The sequence below is a fragment of the Cajanus cajan genome, chromosome 9 (genome assembly GCF_000230855.2).
Source record: "Cajanus cajan strain Asha chromosome 9, NIPB_CcT2T_4, whole genome shotgun sequence".
Lineage (NCBI taxonomy): Eukaryota > Viridiplantae > Streptophyta > Magnoliopsida > Fabales > Fabaceae > Cajanus > Cajanus cajan.
The window spans coordinates 51,661,964-51,683,842 of record NC_138525.1 but is presented as its reverse complement, the minus strand read 5'-3'; the positions used below and the strand labels follow the sequence as shown (position 1 = coordinate 51,683,842).

The 21,879-nt window shown below is 32.5% G+C and overlaps 1 protein-coding gene across 1 annotated transcript; it reads left to right on the top strand.

Annotated features, from left to right (window-relative positions):
• Window positions 1-4,413: 4,413 nt before the first annotated feature.
• On the top strand, window positions 4,414-20,324 carry LOC109790196 (rhomboid protein-like protein). Its single transcript, XM_083063044.1, has 8 exons — window positions 4,414-4,600; window positions 4,695-4,819; window positions 17,743-17,803; window positions 17,911-18,077; window positions 18,504-18,609; window positions 18,708-18,910; window positions 18,994-19,131; window positions 19,983-20,324. The coding sequence occupies exons 1-8, from the start codon at window positions 4,577-4,579 to the stop codon at window positions 20,077-20,079; spliced, it is 921 nt and encodes a 306-aa protein (XP_082919170.1). The 5' UTR covers window positions 4,414-4,576; the 3' UTR covers window positions 20,080-20,324.
• The last annotated feature ends 1,555 nt before the right edge of the window (window positions 20,325-21,879 follow it).

Sequence of the window (21,879 nt, the reverse complement as noted above, 5' to 3'; positions counted from 1 at the left end):
TAAATAATATTTATATATAAAAAGAGTTTATTTATTTTTATAAATAATATATATATATATATATATATATATATATATATATATATATATATATAATTATCGGTCTATGATGCATAATAATTCATAAAAATTTATATTCATAATAATAATTCATATATTATTGCATATGGAATGTGTGAATGTACATATAAAAATGTCTATATTCATAATAATTATGATAATAACGGTAAATGTATGATATTAATATATTAGTATAATTCATAATAATTATGATAATAACGGTAAATGTATGATATTAATATATTAGTATAATAATAAGTTGGATGTTTGATATTGAAGTTAAGGGGTGGGTATATGGATCGGTCCGGCCTGTTTAAGGCTTGGTTCGTAAAATCCGCGTTTTATATGGGCCGGACAAGTCCGGTCCGTAAAATAAATGGACTTATTTTTTAATTCCGTATCCGGCCCGCCAAAATCTGCGGATAACGGACTGGTCTGCGAGCCTAAATAATGGTTCAAAAAAATAAACTTTTAAAAAATAAAAATACATTAAATTAGAAGAAAAAAATATTTTTTTATTTATAAGCTAAATTTTATCATACTAAAATTTATCAATAGTTAAAATGGTTTAAAATACTAAATATTAAAATATTAAAATAAAAATAATTACAAATACTTAAATAATAGTACCAAACTTTCAATAATAAAAGTATCAAAATGTCATAAAAGTAATTCAAATGACAAATACATACTAACTAAACATAATTTTAATGTCATAATAATTTAAAAAATTAAATACACAACTTAATATTAAAATCGTAATATTTAAAAATATTAATTAGTGAAGTCTGGGGACGAGCCCGCGGATTAAATCTATCGAGTCCGCGGACTTCACGGGTCGGACTCAAAAATTAAATATAGTTATACGGATTTGAAAAAAATAGGTTCGTTATCCGCAAAATCTGCGGACTTATGGACCGTCCTCGGTCCCGGGTCCATCTACCCACCCCTAATTGAAGCGGTGTAAAGAAATCCTAATAGATCAATTCCTTAATCTATGCTGTCAAATTATAACAAAATCAAATATTTGTCAAATAATAAAATATAGTAATTATTGAAAAGTAATAAAATATTTTAATTCAATTATTTGTATTTATTTATATATATTGATTTTTTTCCTTTTATTTATACATTTTTTTAATTTATATTTAGTATCAATTTATTTATTAATATTTTTTTAATTTTGAATGAAAAATAATTAATAATTATTATTAAAAATATATATTTTTTGTTTTAAAAAATATTAATTCTTTTATTTGTTGACATAAAATTTATAATTATTTTTATTTAATTTTATTCATTTATTTTATCTAATTTATCATTTATATTACAAATATTTTATCAATTATTATGGTATTAATTATTTTGATATATTTATTTATTTTTAATATTAATTTATTTTATAATATATATATATAGAGAGAATTTGAAAGTTGATTTAGAGGGTAGGAAGAAGTTGTAGAACTCCTTCCTTTTATATTATTAATAGATAATAGATAATGAAAATAGATTAATTTAATGTTCACATTTTTCCTTATTATTTTGTCCTTAATAACTACACAAACACTTAAATAATCCCACATCGCAATAAAAATAAAATCTACTCCCCACTAATACTAATTACGATAATAAAATTTATTTTCTCTTTTTATTAATGGAGGTACATTGTGCTTCTTTATTTTCTTCCTTCTATTAGTCAATATCCGGTGCCGTTCAAGGTTTTGGAGGACCTAAAGAAAATTTAAAGAATATAACTTTTTTTAATTAATAAAATAATTTATTAAAATTATGATACTTTTATTAAAAATTTATTTTTTGAGATTTTTGTCATGCAAAATTATCTATTAAATTATCATAATTAATTTCATTTAACATATCTTTTTCAATAGATAATAAGGTCAATCCATTTAATCTTTGTTGAGACATTGTTGATCTTAAATAAGTTTTTGTTAATTTATGTTTTGAAAAACTTCTTTTAGTTGAAGTAATTGATATTGGAATCGTTAACATTATTCTATATGCTATATATGCATTTGGAGAAGAATTTATTCTTTTTATACAATTAAGAATGTCAATTAATTTATCATTTTCCAATCCTATAATTTCCTTTAATATATTTAGTTCTGAAAATAAATTTAAGTCATCAAGATCCAACAATTTATCATGTTTCAAAGATTTTTCAAGGTTTAGGCATTTTTCTTTCAAAAGTACACAATTTAGTGACTTTAAATTTTTAATACTAAATAAAAAATGAAAAATAGATTCATATAATTTAAATTGTTCAAATCTACCTTGGAGTGTGGTAATTGCTTTATCTACAATATATGAAATTTAATCAAATCTAAATGATTCTTGAATTGATTTTACAATTTCATTCTCAACACTTTCATCAAATTGTTTCTTTTTATAATTAATATGTTTTTCACAAAACTTAGACTCTACATCCATTTTGAAAGCAATTTCTTTAGCAAAAATCAATGCATTTTCAAATCCATTTTCTCTATACATTTAAAAAAAAATGAAGGAAGTCCTTTTAATTGTTTAATGGCTTCATCAATGCACATATCTTTTTATTGTAAATTTTTACTAACCGAATTAACTACAAATATTATGTCATACCAAATAGTCATGCCTAACAAAAACTCAAAATTTTCAAGTTCATAAGTTGTTAAACAATCAACTTTACCTTTTATTTTAGGATCATCACTAGTTTCAACTAATTTAAATAAAACATCTCTTATTAAACAACACTTTTCTCTAGTGTTCTTTATCTTTATTTGTTTGTTCTTGAACATGTTTATCTATTGTTTTATTTTTTGACAATCTCATTTTCAAATCAATCAATGCATTCATGCTACTAATGTGCTCATCTGTTATTTCATGGCTCTTCAACTTAGCACTAAGGTTTCTCCAATCTCTATTATCTTTATTAGCTAGTTTAGTTGTACAAGAAACAACACTAAACAATTTGCAACAAAAAAACAAAAGACTCTATCCAAATCTCTAGAATAAATTAGTCACCTTCTTTCATGTTTCTCTGCACTAGGCAATTTTTTAGTGTAATTTAATGAAGGAAAGTGCCTAAAATATTTATCCTTTGAAAAATCTATATCAATTATTTAAATAGGGCTTTTTTCTACTATTAAGTCTCTCAATTTTGTATCATACTCTCCCATTGACTTGGATCATATATATTTCTAAGAGTGGAATCATGTAGTCTTGTAATTTTTTTCTTGTTATCATGAGTTTGAGAATTAGAATTATCTTCTTCATTAACTACTCCTCTATTGTTGTTTTCACCTATATCTATATTGTTATATTGTTCATTCAAAGAGAATAAAAATGAAAGAAATAGATTTGAATAATAGAAAGAGATAGGAAATTAGAGAGTTTTAAGATTTTTTTATCTATTAAAATAACTATTCAATATTTTTTTATTAATAAAAAAATTATTATTGATTAGGAGAAATTTTAAAATTATTATTCATTAAATAATATTTATAATACCAATATAAACTTAACAGTCAATAAGGATATTTTAAATTTTAAATTAAAAATTATTTTAGGTGTAATTTTAAATTAAATATTTTTAATTTTATAGTAGTATATTAATGTTAAAAAAAAACTTGAGGGTCCAAAGCCCTTAATTTACTTGCTTGGACCTTGACTCTATCAATATCATCATTATATAAAAAAATACTTATTTAAATAACTATTTTTAGTTTTTCTTTTTACATAAACCTTTTTACTATAGATTTGCTCTTAAATAACTAATAAATATAAGATTTAATATATCATTTGATTTTAAAATTCTAAAAATATTTAATTAATTCTCTAAACTAAAAAAATTATAATTAAATCTTCATATTTTTATATTTTTTAATTTAGTCATTAAAATTAAAAATTCATTTTTAATTTGTAAAATTTTACAAAATATACTTTATATCCTCGAATAATTATATCATATTATTATTTCATGTGATTATTTATATGTATTAAGATCCAATCCTATTCATATAACTTTCTTGGAATTTCTCTAATCATATGAATTATGTAATAATAAGAAATTTTTAGAGAGATAGATTAAAACAAGCTATACAATCTAAGATATAAAAATATTTTGTGAAATTTCATAAATTATAAATAAATTTCTAACTATATATACTAAATTATAAAAATATTAAAGACGAAATATTAATTATAAATATTTTAAATTTTACTTCCTAATTAAAAATTCTAAAGAATTTAAAGAGCTGATGTATTAAACTTAAAAATATATATATATATTTTTTGTTTTTTTTAATAAAAAATAATACAAAACGTGTTTTTTTTCATCAGTGTTTTGGGTGTAGCGAGTCTCTCAAGAACCAAGATCAGATCGTGTATCGTAAATGTCACGTAGCCTCGTCCACGCTTCCAGACCTCGACATTAAAACGTCACTTTTTTTTTTTTGGTTCTTAACAAACCCCGTCAGATCCGATCCTCTCCAGATTGGGATCCCATCACGCCGAGTCCATGAGCACGCCAGCGCTTTCAGGGGTAGTAACTCTCACCGCTTCTCCCATTACATTCTAGAAGCTTCTCGAACCTTCCTCATTTCCATTTCTTTTTATTTTTCTTTTTCTGGTGGCAGGGCACGGGCCTCTTCTCCGGGTTCACTCGCCTATGCAAGGGCCTTGCGGTGGTGCTGGTTGGTGGTCACATTGCGGTTCACTTTTTTCCTTCGGTTGTTACCTACCTCGCCCTTATTCCCGCCAGGTACCATGCCCCAACTTCTCAATTGCATCTTACACGATGCGTAATTGAAGTATGTGTTTATGATTATCTGTTTAATCTATTTGATTTGCATCTGTGACTCCTATAGTCCATAGTTTTTTCCTGTTCAAATTTGGAAGATAAGGTTGTCAAAATTGAGTGGGGAGACGCTTAGAATTGCGTGATTGTGATGAGCATTGTGGGATCCTGCTCAAATTCTAGATTTGTATTGGAACATATATATGTGTGTGTATGGGTGCTTGTAAATGACAATTATTAGAAAATTAATACTTTTAAATGACATGTAACCAATAAGTAAACTTAAATTGGAAAATTAATAATGTTTGGCCAGCGGTAGCCACACCCGCGAATGCAGATTAGTTATTGATTATCAGTTTTGAGACACTGCATAAACCATGTCCATGGAAAAAAGAAAGTTGGAAATGCTTAAAGGTGGTTGCCTATAATTCGCCAAACAAAATTTAAGCTAAAGTTACAAGTTAATGACTCCATCAGTACTGTATCAACACTAGCAGTAGTTCCACTTGATGACATTTTCGCTATAGCAAAAAACTGTGGAGCAGATGAGTTGAATGCAAATCACTCACCTTGTCACCACCACAGATCAAACTCAAACCAGTAACCCCTTCTTAAGGGAAGTATGTGACATTTGTATGGTATTAGGTATAAAAGGTTCAGGATCTGTTTGGGTAATGTTCTTCAGAAATACTTCTAAGAGAGAAAAATAGTAAGCAAAAGTGAAATAAGCTTCACCATGAGCTAAAATTTGATTATGCATTTACTAATTTATATAATCTCTCTCCTATCAGCTTCTCCAAATTTCCAAAATCATATTTATAACTCATGCATAAGTCAGTTTTAATTTGTGAAGAAGCTTATTTTGTTTTTCCTTTATATTTTTTCTCCTTTAAGTATTTCTGGAGAAGTTTATTTAGACAGATGCATATTGTGATTTGCATATGCACAAGATTTGGGTGCAGCCAGTCAAGTTTCTTAAATCCTGTCTGCTTGATTTGTCATATTTCATAAATAAATGATATCTAGTATGTAACTTTTTCTAGGGTAAATCTAGGAGCTATTTTGTAACATTATGAGTCTAATGACAGTGATGTGGTGGAGTTTGTTTTTGATTTCTTGTTTATAAATATAATGAAAGTGTCCAGCCAAGTCCTTTGTATAGCCTGCTTTTGCTGATTTTACAGTGGCTACTTCTGTTATTACAGTTACTATTTGCCTCTAAATGCTGATTGAAGAATGTGAAATCAGGGACCCTTGGGGAAGTTGCGCTTCTCATTTTGTTATAGTGAATGCCAATAGGAAAAGTACTAAAATAATACCCCAATACATAAAGTTATGATGTAAAACTATTGATGTTGGCAAGTGCACAAGAAGAGGATTTAATTGTTCCTTTCTCTAACCATTCTCAAGTTTCTTAACTTGGAGTTAAAAAGGATTACCTACCACAAATACATAATATAATTGAGAAGGGTTATCTGATGCAGGATATTGTTGAGAAGATTTGCTGACCACTTTTCTCAACTTAGTCGAATATAATGAATAGATTGAACAAACTGAAAACTTTCATGTTGTGTTATAGAAACACTCTTTGAAATTTAGAATTTAATGTGTAGAAGCTAAAGTATAGAAAACTTAGTTTTAGAAATACATGGATCACATGATATCATTGGGCTTGATTAAAAACAAATTTCTTGGGGGATATTATTAACAATGAAATTCTCTTTTATAGTTTCTTCCAATGTCCTTCATGGTTTCCCGCTATCCCTTTTCACAAGGTGAAAAATCATTTGATCAAATCTCCTCAATGGTGCTTTTTGTGGCCATATTTGCACATGTCTAAATCACCTTAACCGATTTTCTATCATTTTATCCTTGATAGCTGTCACACCAATATCACCTATACAAACATTTTATATCCTGTGTTCTCGTGTTATTACACATCTATCCTAACATTCTCTTTTATGCTACTATTTTTTTTTTCTTTTGTCCCTTTAAAGCCCAAAATATTCACTATCATAGAGTATAGCTATTTGTATAGCAGTACAATAGAACCAAGGTTTCAAATATCATTACATACACAAATTGGCTGCAAAAAAATGATTTTGGCCCTGAATGATACTGTTACTGAAAGACATTGCAGAATGAACAAAAATGTCTCATTTAGGTGGCAATGAAATGGTGTTGCAGCAATGCAACTTGGAAAATGCTGTTATGTCCATATCAGAAATTTCTTCCCATTTGAAACTGTAAATCAATAATGGAGAGATAAAATGTTTGTTACAAAAAAAACCTATTTTTGATGAAATCATATCATATATCATATCTATAACACTCAGAAACAGATCTTGAAAAGCTCTTTGCGTCTCCAAAATTGAAGTCTTTATACTTAACGGCTTTGCTCTCCATTAAGATTCACAAGCACAGTTTGTCATTCACCCATCAGGACACCACCATTCCTGTCTACCCAATTTCTGCTCAACCGTGATTGATATGACTTCTGTGTGTGAGCATGTGTGTCTTTGTGTGTGTTGGGGAGGGGGGTAGGGGAAGAGTTGACTGTGTGGGACTAGGGTGGTTAGGTGTGCGACTTGGGTGGGTAAGTTCTTGTGGGGACGATTTGAGAATTAAGGGCTTGGATTTTGTGTGTGCGTGGATTTGGTGTTTGTGTGGAGGGTGGGGTGGGAAATGAGCTGAATGGGCTGATCTCAACATGTGTGTGGGGGAGGCATGTGGTTTTGTGCGGTGGGCATTGGGAAAATGAAATAGATAATTTTGTGGGGAAAACTAATTGGGTGGGTGTGAAAAAAAATACTTTTCAGTGATAAATTTAATAATTTTTTTGAGTTTTATTTTTTATGTTTATATATTTATTGTTTGAGAGGTCTTGACTAGTAAGAAGCAAGTAATATGATTTAATTACTATACTTGAAAATAACTAATTAATTGAAGCTAAATTTGTTAAATATATTAGTAGTGATTTACTCATATTTAATTATTTTTTAATTATTTTTTTGACCTTGTATTTCTCATAATAATGAAAAATATTATTATATTATTATGTATTATTATATAATAATACATAATTTTTTAATATAATTTTGTGTTAAGGTGTGCTCAATTTTCACTGCAACATACATCGAAGGATCCACAATACCTATAACTACTAAAACCTTAACATGACTGCAACTGGGATTGCAATTTAAAATCTTGAATAAAACTTCTCTTAGCTTGGTAGGCATTTTGCGGTTAAAAAGTTCTTGATTTGAGCTTTAGCTGTGTGGTGGTGGCTGGTTGGGTTTGAATCACTAAAAGGGCTTGCTTCTGGCCATTGTGGTGTGCCGGTGAAAGGAGCACTAGTGGAGATCTGGTTTAAAAACAGTGCATTGGTACTGATTAAGACCCTTCTTGGTGACAGTCAGGAAATAAAGGAAAGAGAGAATGGAATCAGAACCTATTATACTAATACCATATAGAAAAAAGGGATATCTGAATGTTGTGTGTCTTGTAGCTACACCCATGTATGTAATTTATAATGAGTAAATAAGGTATGATAATAAATACAAAGAGAATCATTCAAATCCCTAAGTTAAAATAATTGACATCTACAAATATTAACATGTGCAAAATAAGTAAAAATGTTATTTAATATTCCCCATCATTTTTTTTATATCGATCCCAGTCATTTTCCTCTTGTTTCTTGTTAAAATTGAACAGATACCGTGTCTTATTCCTACACAAGTGAAAGGCCTTTGCTTCCAACATCTATCTCCAAAGCTCAAGTTTAAAGTTAACTTCTTTCCTTGATTTCTTTTAAAAACACAGTAGAATCATGCAACGCATGCTGCTGGTGTGCTTCCTGCCCGCAAGGAAAGAAGAGCTACAAGGTTTTAGTTCAAATTTGACTTTTTGCAGCATGAAAGTGGATTACCAAAAAGTTCCCTGGGAACAATGAAAAAAAAATAAAGATATCCTGGTAAAGAAAACTATGGGGGCTGTATTGGTGAGCTCGAACGGTGGACAACTGTCCAAAAGAAAAACTTCAGGGTAGTCTGAGGACCTTTAGTACCATACCCTACCCTTGAATCAGCAGCCTTTGTGCCAAGCAAGACGCCTTTAAAGATGGTATTTTATATGCCCTTGATAAGCACATCTAAAACTAGATTAAACAAGTAAGGATTCAAGGTTGAGTCATGAAGTTAATCTATCTTTACAGGAAACTTTTTCCTCCACAAATTTTCACACTATTAGTTATCTCATTCTCATACATGTCTTGTATAGCCTATATATAAGCTCTATGGATTCACCTCGTTTTCAAAAGCCTTCTACAACACTTTGGTTGGCACTTGATCGTATGCTTTGCCCAAGTCAATAAAAACTACATGTTGTAGACCTTCTTTCATAAATTCAAATTGATTCTCTACCATCCTAGTCTCTCCTTTCAATATATGTTCAATCACCTCTTACCATAATACCAGTGTGTATGTAAGTGTTATTTTTTTTGTAGCTTATACAATTCTGAATATTTTCCTTGTTCTTATATACAGGAACTAAAAATTCACCAAAAATATAAATAAAAATATAGGAACTAAAGTGCTCCCCCTCCACTCATTTGACATTTTCTTAGATCTTAAAATCCCACTGTTGTGATTCAGGAATTGTGTGTATTGTTGTACACATACCAATCTTATTTATAGAGTGAATACAATAAATGATAGAGATACTAATCTCTAATATTATGGAAACTAATCTAATCATATCCCTAATTGATAGTGAGGATAATAGCCATAATATATATATCCACAATATCTGTAATATATTCACAATATCTGTAACACTCCCCCTCAAGCTGGAGCATATATATCATATGCACCAAGCTTGTTACAAATGTAATCAATCCGAGGTCCTTTAAGCGATTTTGTGAACATATCTGCTAACTGGTCACCGGAGGCAGCGGTCAGAGGCGGCGATCGGAGGCAGCGACCAGAAGCAGGGATCGGAGGCGACGACCACCTGAAGCGACGGTCGGAGTCAGCGACTGGAAGCGGTTGTAGGTGGCGACAGGAAGCGGCGGTCAGAGTTGGCGACCAGAAGTGGCGACCGGAAGCGGCGATCGGAGTCGGCGATTGGAAGCGACGGTCGGAGTCGACGACCGGAGGCGATGACCGGAGGCGACGGTCGGAGTTGGCGACTGGAAGTGGTAGTCAGAGGTGGCAATCGGAAGCTGCAGTTGGAGGCGGCGACAGGAAGCGACCAGTGGCGGCGGTGTGACGACCCAAGGTGGTGGTCGGAGGCGACAACTAAAGGCAGCGACCAGAGGCGACGGTTGGCGGCGTGGCAACTGGCGGCATGACGCCCGGAGGCTGCAGTCAGAGGTAGCAACTGGAGGCAGCGGTCGGCGGTGCGACGACCCGAGGTGGTAGCCGCCGACGCAGTGGCCGACGACAGTCAACGTGGGCGACCGGAAGAGGTGGTCGGCGGCGCAGCGATCGGAGGCGCGCCGGCGGCCGGCGGCAGCCGGAGGTGGCAGCAAGGGACTTTGCAAGAAGAGAGAAAAATATATTCTAAAAGAAAAATCTAAGCTCAGATACCATGTTGTGATTCAGGAATTGTGTGTATTGTTGTATACATACCAATCTTATTTATAGAGTGAATACAATAAATGATAGAGATACTAATCTCTAATATTATGGAAACTAATCTAATCATATCCCTAATTAATAGTGAGGATAATAGCCATAATATATATATCCACAATATCTGTAATATATTCACAATATCTGTAACACCCACAAATAGCTTAGTAAGTCAAATGATACCTTCTTCTCCTATACATTTATAAATTTTCAATAGAAATATCATTAGGACTAAAAACTTTACCATTACCCATCCTCTTAAGAGATTCTTTTACCTCTACAATTTGAATTTTGTAATAGTTAGCCAAATTTTGTTTGCTTCTTGGATTTCTAATCCTTTCATAATATGGTCTGATCATTCTCCTTAATTAAGAAACTTATAAAAATAGTTCTCTCTTCTATTTTTGATATCACGATCTATAACCAAAACTTTTCTTTATTCATCCTTAATGCATCTTAGTACAATCTCTTGATTTCCAATCCTTATTTTTGGAAAGCTTATATATCCTTCACACTCCATTCTTTGTCCCATTATCTTGGTAAAATTCCTCAAAAGCTTTGGGTTGTGCCCCACTCGCAACTTCTCTTATTTTTAACCTTCCAATACTTTGTCCAATTTTTAGCATTATTGCCTTCATGCAAGGTCCTAAAACACTCTTTTTTTCATTTCTCACCTTTCTTGAACACTTTCATCCTTGATGCATAACATCAATGTTATCAAATAACCGTTATGGTGCCGCCATAAAGGTATAACGTGACGTTTTTGAACCCCTCCGCCATTCGCTATCCGTTATTTCCCATTATATAGCGGCGTCCGCCATATCCGCCATGGAACCCGCCTTATCCTCCATGGCGCTTGCTATATCCACCATGGCCATGGCTTCATAGTGCTCATGGCGGAATTCCTCCTCATCCTTTTTTTTTTCTCATCTTTTCTCTTGTGAAGCTCCTAAATTGCGAACAAACAACTATGGTGAGCCTTCTTAGGCCACCAGCCTCACCAGCGACCTGAACCATAGCGACTTGAGCTCCAAAAAGTTTTTCGGTTAACAAATCCGGTGACCCATAAGAGTTCTTTTTGTTTTCTGTTTGTTTTTTCTTCTTCCTTCCATTTCTTTATTTTTCTTTTTTTTTTCCATCTATTTTTCATTTCTTCAGATGTTCATCTCTCTCTCTCTCTCTCTTATTTTGTGTGATTGTTCTTGTTCTTCATTTGTTCAATGTTTTTGTTCTCAGTTTTTCAAAATTTTGGAATTTAGTTATCTATATTTTAGAATTTCATTATCATGTTCTATTATGTTGTTTTCTATATTAAACCTATAATGTTGTTCCCAATTTTGTTTCACTTATAGCACAATGGTAAGCAGTAAGCACCCAACACTAAAGTCATGCATCCAAAAAGTCTGTTATTTTTTTATTTTTATTTTTTTAATTTTTGGTTTTGTTTTTAATATATATATATATATGTATATATTATTTTTGTCTGCCATGACGTCCGCCATATGCTGCCACGCCATCCGCCATATATTTATGGCGGATTTTTGGCTTACCGCCATAGACCGTTATTTGTTATTGACTTGATACAAATGTAAACCACATAGAAAATATTGGCCTCTAGGGCTTACACCATCATGTACTTCATGAAAGAACAAAGCACATGGAGCTTGATGTTTTCTTTGTTCGAGATAAAGGTTTTGCTAAACAATTGGTGGTTCAACACATCATAGGATAAGATCAGTGGGCTAATATTCTTACTAAGCCATATCTGTTTAGTTTGGCTTGAATTACAATAGAATAACTTTGGTTATTTGGTTACACAATTGTAATTAACTAGTAGCTAAGCCTAAATATATCATTGTAATAGGCGTCTCAATGTCTTTGTACATTTTCTCATTTTCATAATATACTTTCGTTTCTCTCTATACAAAAACACATTGAATACCTCTAGTAGAAGCGAAACCTAGAGAAACATCATGCACAAAACATGTACATTCAAAGACTTGAGCTGAAGACATGAAACAAGGGTTCATTTGGAAAAATGATCAAATGAGGAATTTTATTTTCAAGAGAGGATGAGGACATCCTATTTATTAAAAAAAAGCAGTCAGAATTGTATGACCCCAATGATGTACAAGAACATTTGCTTTGAGCATTAGGGTGCATGTAGTTTCCACTAAATGTGTGTTTTTTCTTTCTGCTCTTCCATTTTGTTGATGTGTGTGAGAACATGTAGATTGATGTAAAAGTCCTTGTGAAGTTAATTAAGAAAGAAGAGAATATAGAGGAGAAATATTCTTTGGTATGAAATAACTAAAAAATTTAGTTATTTTGCTAAACTAGTTCTTGATCTTATTGAAGACGAAAAGTTTAGATGTATTTTACATTAATTATACCCATGTACATTGAGAATATTCATCAATACATGTAACAAAATATTTGAAACCCAAAGATGTTACATGACTTGAACCCTAATTATCTAAATGAATGGTAGTAAAAACCATGTTACATCTTTTTTAATTCTTCTTGGGAAAGGTAGACCTAACATTCTTGCCTAATTGACATGATTCACAACCTAACACCTCTAATTTTTTGAGATTTGAAACCAAAAATTTTAACTTGAACAAAGTTGGGTGACCTAAATGAGAAGAAGCTTTGATAAAAACAACAAAAGATACAAACGGTCGTGTTGCGAAATAGTTGACCTTGGGATTCATGTCCTACATCAATCATTTGGTTTGTACCACATTCCTGGATGACAAAGGAGTCAACAATAAAAATTTTAGTTAAAACTTTAAGGACTTAGTTAATTGACATAAAGAGGCTAGATTAAAAGGACACGTAGAGATAAATCGAACAAAATTTAGATTCAATGAGGGAGAAACTTGATGAATTCCTTTGGAAGAAATTCTTGACCTGTTTGCTAGGGTAATAAGAGGAGGAATAAGAGGAGACATCGAATCAAATAGAGAATTATTATCAACTATTTGGTTAGAAGCACCTGAGGCAATAAACCATGGACTTTGATCTATAGTTGTTTGAGAAACACAAGCTGTTGAAACATTTGAAGCAGAGGATGAGTAAGATCAATATGTAGCTGCCCATAAAATATATTCTTGATAATCATCTTCAAGGACCTTTATAGCAATATTTTTAGACTTATATTTGCTATCTTATCTGGAAAGTCATGAAGGGAGTAACAATTTTCTTGGGTATTGCCCATCCTCTTACAATAGGAACATTGAGGACATCCACTTTTACCTTCTCTTTCTCCAAAATTTCGACAAACCCCTCGAGTAGAAACCTTGGCAGAAGCCTCAACAACTCTAGTTGAATTTTCACTTTTCATTTCGATGGGAACACGAATAAGTATAATAAATAGGCTGTCCATTGAAGGAATTTCATGACCGACCAAAATTTGGCTACAAACATGATTAAAATCTAAGTTGAGATTCTGTTAAATCAGCACATTATATATCCTATCAAGTTTCTTGTTTATTCTCTCCATTGCAGCTTGAGCTTCAACAAAATCAGAAACCATATCATGACTAGCCTGTTTGAGAGAAGCTATTTTTGGGCAGCATCATACATGCATTGAATTTCAATTGCATAGATGCTTTGAGTCTTATTTCAAAAAGAATAAGTAGTTTGAAGGTTTTGAGAGTTCCTAAAATATTTGATTCTACATACAGCCACAAGACAACACACAATTGAAAATCAAGTTTCTTCAATTGAGTGTAACTTTCCGTTGATCGTTCAATAGCCAAAGTTTCATAGTGGCAGCCCATAAGAAATAGGTTTTACCATTGAGCTTCTATGTGGTAATGGTGGAAGTCCCAAAAAAGAAAAAACAGGGCCTGGAGAAGCCATACAACAAAATACCAAGGAGAGAACCAAAAGGAAATGTGAAAAAGAGGCCCACAACAAAACACTTGCAAGATGAAGAAACCAAGGTCTAGAATGGACCTAAGAGGCATCGATGAACAATATGGAGGTTGTGTGACGAAGTTTTGGCAACTAGAAGACGGCGCGTGTATTGCACATACTTGACAATTGATGGAGTGAGGTAAGTAAAGTGAAGATGGAACCTCCTTTTCCTTACTCCAATGCAAAGATCTTCTCCTTGAGATTAGATTTTGGACTTGAAACTCCTGAAATGATGGATTGAAGACATGCCAAGATTAGAGAAGGAAGCACCTAAGCAAGAAGAGCAAAGGATTGCTCACGGATTAGCTTAGAAGTCTCTTGGTTTCTCTAAGTCTAAGCAAATATTTGGGACTTTTGGGAAGAGAATTTTCTGAGCAAAATATGCTGAAACTCTCATATATTCAAAAGTGAGTGAAATGGGAGAGAATGACTTAATTTATAGGAAAAGAAGCTAGCACAATTGGTGCCAATCTCATGCCATGCTTTGGCTCCGGAAATTTGAATTCAAATGGCATTTGAATTCAAATTTCTCGGTCACTCCATGTGCTAGGCCATGTGGTTGGTTCCATTGTGCATCAAAGCTGTATTTAGATGTAATTCGGAGTTGATTTGGGACGACCCATGTGCAACCACCCTTGGCTTAACACATGTGAACCAAATGCAACTCAAATTTCCTCTAAATGTAACTTTAATTTAGCAATCTTGCCTAATTAAGTTTTCTCTCTTTTCCTATTCTAATGGCCTAAATACAATGGCCTATCAAATTCAAACAATAGGAAATAATAAAAGGAACAAAATGAACCCATTATTGGGTGCCAAAATACCCAAGGCCCATTAAGCCCAAAAACAAGCCCACTAAGCCTATGGCCTAAAACCCTAATCTAGGTGGCCCAAAAATACAAGACCAAAACATATAATTCCTACACTACTATGTTATGTACAAATAAGGTGGATCACTGTAAAGCCCATATGAAGAGTACCCTGGGCCCACCAAGCTTTGATGCAATCAAATCTTCCTGTAATCTCCTGACCATGGCTCTGTTGGTTGGACCCTTGGTTCATGCTCTTCCATCAACAATGCTTTTCAAAGAACCGGCATGTGGAAAGGTTGATGCCTTCAAACTCACTTGGGATAGGTTGCACTCAACAAGGCTCACCCATACTTAAGTTTTTCAGAAAAAGAATTCGCAGGTGGTGAGTGGAACAACTGAGTGGGATCGTACTCTCTCTCTCTCTCTCTATATATATATATATATATATATATATATATATATATTAAGTTTTAAACTTGTACTATCTACTTGCTATCAAAGTTTCCTAGTTTTTAGGTAAAGAGTTGTTTTGCTGTGTTGTTAAACTCGTGATCTAGATAGTAAGATTGCATGATCTTATGATCTTGTTGCCCACTCTAAATTTGGATCTCACAAAGTCACAAATAGGTAAGATTGTAGTGAAAGCATGCGAGTTTGTCGATCCTGTTAGGAACCAAGAATTTTGAAAGAGAAAGAAAAGAAAGATTTTATTGAATATGTTGAAAAGAACAAAAAATAGGAGAGACATATCTCCTCCAAGGGTTTCCCCTTCACAAAGGATTTCTCCTTTCACAAAGAGCTAATGCTCAATTTACAAATGTGAACAAATCTGAATCCTCCCCTCTACCAAGTAACCTCCTATTTATAGATGTGATGGGCCTAGCCCATGATATCTTTCTAACTAATAACTATTCTAATTTCCTTTATTCTATATCCTAACAAAAAGAGTGATAGATAACTCTTCAAACCTTCTTTGTCTCCCAAGATCTTTCATCCATGAGGTGCATTGTTGGAGAAGAAACTTGAAAATGATGGAGAAGGCAAGGAATGGTGGCACCAATTCTCAAGGAGAAAATAAGGCAAGAAAGTGACTCACCACAAGGAAAGAATCTTTGATAAGAGTTACATATGGAGTTGCACTCTATGAGAGGAACTCAAACTCTTGGAGTTGAGAGAAAACTCACTCATTCTCATAAATGTTCAAAAGTGACATATATGGATGCTCTCATCTATATATAGAGTTTGTTAACTTGTGGTGCAAGTTAAGCTAATCAAGGTTAGGTGAACCAAGGTTAGGTTAACTTGTACTTAAGTCAACTAACTATGGTTCTCAAAATTTGAAATTCAAATTCTAGGCGCCACAATCATGAGATCTAAACCATCCATTGAGAGCTATACAAGTGGCATTGTGTGGATGGTGTGATGATGGGTGTGGAATTAAGAAAGGGGGTGGAGAAGCAAACATGCAAAAAGTGTGACTAGGGATTAAATATGTGACTAGGTAGGTGTTGTGTGAAGCCAATAAGAGTGTGGTGGACTTAGAAGTGGACATCCACTTCTAGGAAAATACTCTCTACTATATCTTGGCCCAAATAAGCCCAATTAATACATTTTCCAATTTCTAGTTGTACTCCCCCTAAAATATTAAAAACACTCCTAAAGAAAAAAAATTACAAGGAAATAAATTCCTATTCTAATTAATAAAAATACAAGGTCAAAATAAAAGAGTTATTTACAAAGAATATATGAACTACAAAAGGTAACTCAAAGCTCAACATGAACTTGGGCCTTCCTCCCTTATGCTTAGCTCACTCCTCTTGGTTCTTTTTGGACTTGATCCTTAGTCATGATTGCATCACTATCTCTCTAACAAATCTGCCTTGCTTTCTTGGACCATCCTTCCCTGTATCTCTTGAAAATCTCTTTAGCTGTCTTGCTTATTCCCTGCATATCTTTGCACATCTTCCCCATCTTTGGTGCTGCTTTAGTGTTTTGATTTACTTTTTAATCAGTAATCACTGAAAAAATGGCTTCTGCTGCACAAGGTGATAATGGGCAGGGGCTTGTGGTTGTAGTGCAGTGGCTGGTGGTTATTTATCTGACTAATAATGAGTTGTTTTTGATATTATGTTCATGTTATTTCAGTTTTAAGTTTGCGCTAATGCTGTTATTTGTAGGAATTTTCCCCTATTTTCTTTCTGTGTGTATATTAGTATAATTTTATATTTTGGTAAGATTTTACGATCCTTGTTACAATCTTACATTTTACAATTTTGCAATCCCTTCCCAATCCTAAGAAGAACCTCAACCTTAACATCTTTGCTGACCACAAAGATATCAAACTCAAGTTTTGCTAGATTGTTAGTATATATAACTGATTCAATACAAAACACGTTCTTTTGACTACCATGCTTGTTCAGTTCTCCATACAAGTGTGATTATGTAGCTTACCTTACCATCATATTTCAAAATTCCTTTTTGTTTTATAACTTATTTTCCTGTTCTGTTCATTTTGCAGGACAATCCCATTTGCCTGGAATCTCATTACAGCTGGTTATGTTGAACAATCTGTATATGGGGTATGCACGCGCTGTTTTTTTGAACTCACTATTTATTGTATTACCTGAGTAGTAAATCTTTCTTTTAAGAAAACTTCACAATTAACATGGTTTGTACAATTTTATAGGTAGTGGTCAACACACTCGGTCTCCTGTTTATTGGGAAGCTGCTTGAGCCAATATGGGGTTCCAGGGAGTTCTTTAAATTCATCTTTGTGGTTAATCTTCTAACTTCAGTATGTGTATTCATCACTGCTATTGCCTTGTACTACATTACGAGGCTGGAGACTTACCTGTATGTATATCAAATCCATCAAAATTGAAGATGATATTTTCTCTCTACTGCTCATGATGATTTTATCTTTTTTATCTTTCACTGTATTTGAGTTCTCCCTTTCCCACACCTTGTGCTGCACTTTAACTCTCCAATTTTATTTTATTTATTTATTTATTTATTTTTAAATTAAAAGCTAAATGAAGGTCCATTTTAAGTTTGATTACTTGTGCTCTGTTGGATTTGACTCAAAGAAAACATTGTGGTTCTGGATATCAGCTAAAACCTATAGTAATAATTGAAACAGAAGTTTCGTTTTGGTGGTCCCCAAGATTTGCAAGTTACTTGTTTTCTAGGCTTATTCGTTGAATCTTAAGAGGCATTCAATTTTCTATTTCTACCTTGAACAAATTCTTTTGATCTTAATACTCTCTTTCAATGTTTTAGTTACTTTCCAATTTCCGGATTTCATGGAGTTATATCTGGTTTCTTGGTTGGCATCAAGCAAATTATACCAGATCAAGAGCTTCCTTTTATCAAGATAAAAACAAAGGTTTGATACTCTTACATTCTTTCTTTTTAATTTATTACTTATCAGTGACAATAATTTTTTGCAAAATGCCCTAAATTTGTTGCTACTTACGTCTTCAGTGGTTGCCATCTATCACTTTATTGCTTTCCATTGCTATTAGCTTCTGGACACTAGAGGCTACGGCATATCTTCCAACCATTATATCTGGCACATATATAAGCTGGATTTACCTTAGATACTGGCAGAGGAAACCAGAAACAAAACATAGGGGTGACCCAAGTGAGGATTTTGCATTCTCCACATTTTTCCCAGAATTTTTAAGGTAATTTCAGCTTTTAGTTTGCAGTAAAAGTGATTAGTTATAGTATTATGAAACTGTTAATTTTTGTTTTTGCTTCCTTGTAGACCGGTCATAGACCCTATTGCATCAATATTTCACAGAATGCTGTGTGGAAGATCTGATACTTCTAATGACGGTCAAGGCTACACTGTGGAAAGTGAGCCTTTGCTAGGTTCAGACTCAATTGAGGCATCTAGGAGACGGTAATTCTACATAGCAGTTGTTAGTTTTAATTGCAGTCAGTTATATATGTAGACACGTAGAAATTGCCTTCTATGAAGCATGTCATGGGGGAAAAATCAAATAAATCAACAACGACAATAGAGAGGTGCAAGTGACCAATAATTATTATTTTTCTTTTGTCATGTTTGGTTGCTTTATTGGCTTTCTTTTATAAAAATTGATAAGCTCAAAGAAAGAACAGATAAGTTGTTTGCAAATGTTCTGAGTGCATACTATTTGCTTTTTATTCTTAATTTTCTAGTTGCCATGTTATCTTACTGCTCTCCACAGAAAGCAAATAATCTTATATAGAAGGAAAGGAAAGGAATTGGAAACAAAAGCCTGGCTTCTGGTCTATTAATACTTCAACTCTTAATCATGGTGGCTAAATACAACCTTTTCTTTTGGTTTGAAAACCTAGGGAGATCAAAGTTGTACCAGAATCTGGATGTGTAATTGATTTTATTAGTTGTTCATCAACTCGAGAAGCATATTATGAGCTTTTCCATGTGCTATTGCAATACTAACTAACTAAATCAATCTTATCTTATCTAACTAATAGTGGAGCATTATTTCAGATCATTAGTGGAGCATTATTTGACCGAGATTTTCTTTTTCTTTAATATTTTGATAAAATATCACAATACTATTCCAAATGGCAGTTTTTTTGTTCTTTTTTTTTTTGTGTGTGGGGTGATTATTTTAAAATTCCTTTTCTTCATTTTTTAGCATTTTCAGATATTACGAACAACAATAAAAACTGTTGCATCGTTCTTGTATATACTGTACCGTATAAAATAATTTTACTTGGCCACTGGTACTGTTCATGCAGAGAAAGAGGTGCTCGAGCGCTGGAAGAACGATTGGCTGCAGAGAGGTTGGCTGCTGCGCGACGTGAGTTGCAAAGAGAAGCTGAGGAAAATGTATAATTCCCCAGCTTTTGTAAATTCGGATCAGTTCAGCCAATATGAAACTATTAGGAGTGATATTTTCAAAGGTCGTACAGTAATTAGAAATTTTGGTTTAGATGAAGGAATATTTTAATGTGCATTTTGCCTTGGATTATGATCTTTACAAAACCAAAGGTTTCTCTTTCTCTGTCATATAAAATCTACTTTATTCTGTACTTTATCAAATATATAGAATCTAAAGAATATTGCGATTGTTGTCCCAATGTCCCCCCATATTAAGACACGTTATCATGTAATTGCATGAATAAGGGAGTTAACATGTCATTAGCTGTCCATCCAAGTTCTTGAACATGGAAGATGTTTTGGATAACTTTTTCAAAAAATACTTTTGAGAGAAAAACAAAAGAAAGAAAAATGAAATAAAATTTTCCGTAAGCTAAAATTAGCTTATTAATAAGTTAATTTGTAATATTTTAGAAAAGTTATATGAGAAAATTTTTATAAATTAACATATAAAAGACTTATTTTATTTTATTTTTCTATTTTTTCTTCTTAGATTTACTTTTGAAAAAGTTTATCCAATCATGCTTCTATTTTTAAGTATTGGCAGTTTTGGGTTATGCAAGATCCCGAACCATACACAACCCTGAAGTTTAATTCAGGGTTTTCTCTACCAATGTTTAATGTTATGCTCAGGTATCATTTCACTATGGCCTACCGCATCCTTGCATAATCGAACGTTTGCTTGACCATACTTTTTGTGCTACTGAATGATAATAGTTATGATTTTTATTGCGTGTCTTCGTATCATATAAGAATAAAAACTCTTGTGGAACTAATGATTCAGTGATACTATATGAGAGTATAATGATAGTGGAAACTAGCATATATGTCATATTTGGCCAGTATTGGGATTGAACTATTGTCAGATAAAATAGGGAAAATGCTAATGTTGATAAAATTCTCTTTTTAGCGAATCTTATTAAACTATTGTGGTAGACGACATAGTGTATCCACTTGTAATATACTTTTGGCCACTCATGAATTTCCAAGCAATTTCTTTGTTTGTGACAGTGGTGGGTGTGCTACGGTGGAAATCTCGCCTTTTGCCATTTCTTTTTGATTTTTTTTAGTATGCAGTGAGTGTATTTAGACCATACTTGAATAGTAATAAACTAATAATCTCGAGATAAAGAGATTCCCAAAGTGAGTGATTTTTTAACAATATTGTTTCCAAATACGTACTAGTTTACAATAAGGTTAAAAAGAAATGTAAGCAACACTTGCTAACAAGAAATTTTAGTGGATCCACGCATTTAATTTAGTGAGTTTCTCTTAATTTATCGGTGAAATTTACAAAATATTTTTTTTAATATTAGAGAGAATATTAGAAGAGTGTCACTATCATCTCCTTTGTATTTAAAAGATCTAACAAGTGTTTGATTTCTATTTTCAATATGTTTTCAAAAGTGGTAAAATAAAACTTGTTTGATGGGTGAAAGGAGAAAGGAGTGGCCGTGTCAGTGAAAAAATAGTGGAAATGATGGGAATTTCTTTTCGTACCCATCATTTAATTAAAATGCCTAAACTACCTTTCACATCCTTTGGAATACCAATCATACACATTTCAGGTTGCAAAATTTAGAACACAGTTACAATTTGGGTATTGTGGAACACATTAAATCTTTCCGAAATTATTGTTTTGGAACACATACCATTTCGAATAAGGTGTTTTGGAACGACTTTTCTCAACCCAAAATTATAAAACTGAATACTTAATTAAGTGAATACATTATCATCAAATATCATCCTCAAATC

Excerpts from the sequence above, each read along its gene's own strand:
- LOC109790196 (XM_083063044.1), top strand. The coding sequence starts at position 4,577 with ATGAGCACGCCAGCGCTTTCAGGG. Across the intron at positions 18,078-18,503 it reads ACGAGGCTGGAGACTTACCT|TTACTTTCCAATTTCCGGAT; the intron begins GTATGTATATCA and ends TCAATGTTTTAG. Across the intron at positions 18,911-18,993 it reads TTTTTCCCAGAATTTTTAAG|ACCGGTCATAGACCCTATTG; the intron begins GTAATTTCAGCT and ends GCTTCCTTGTAG.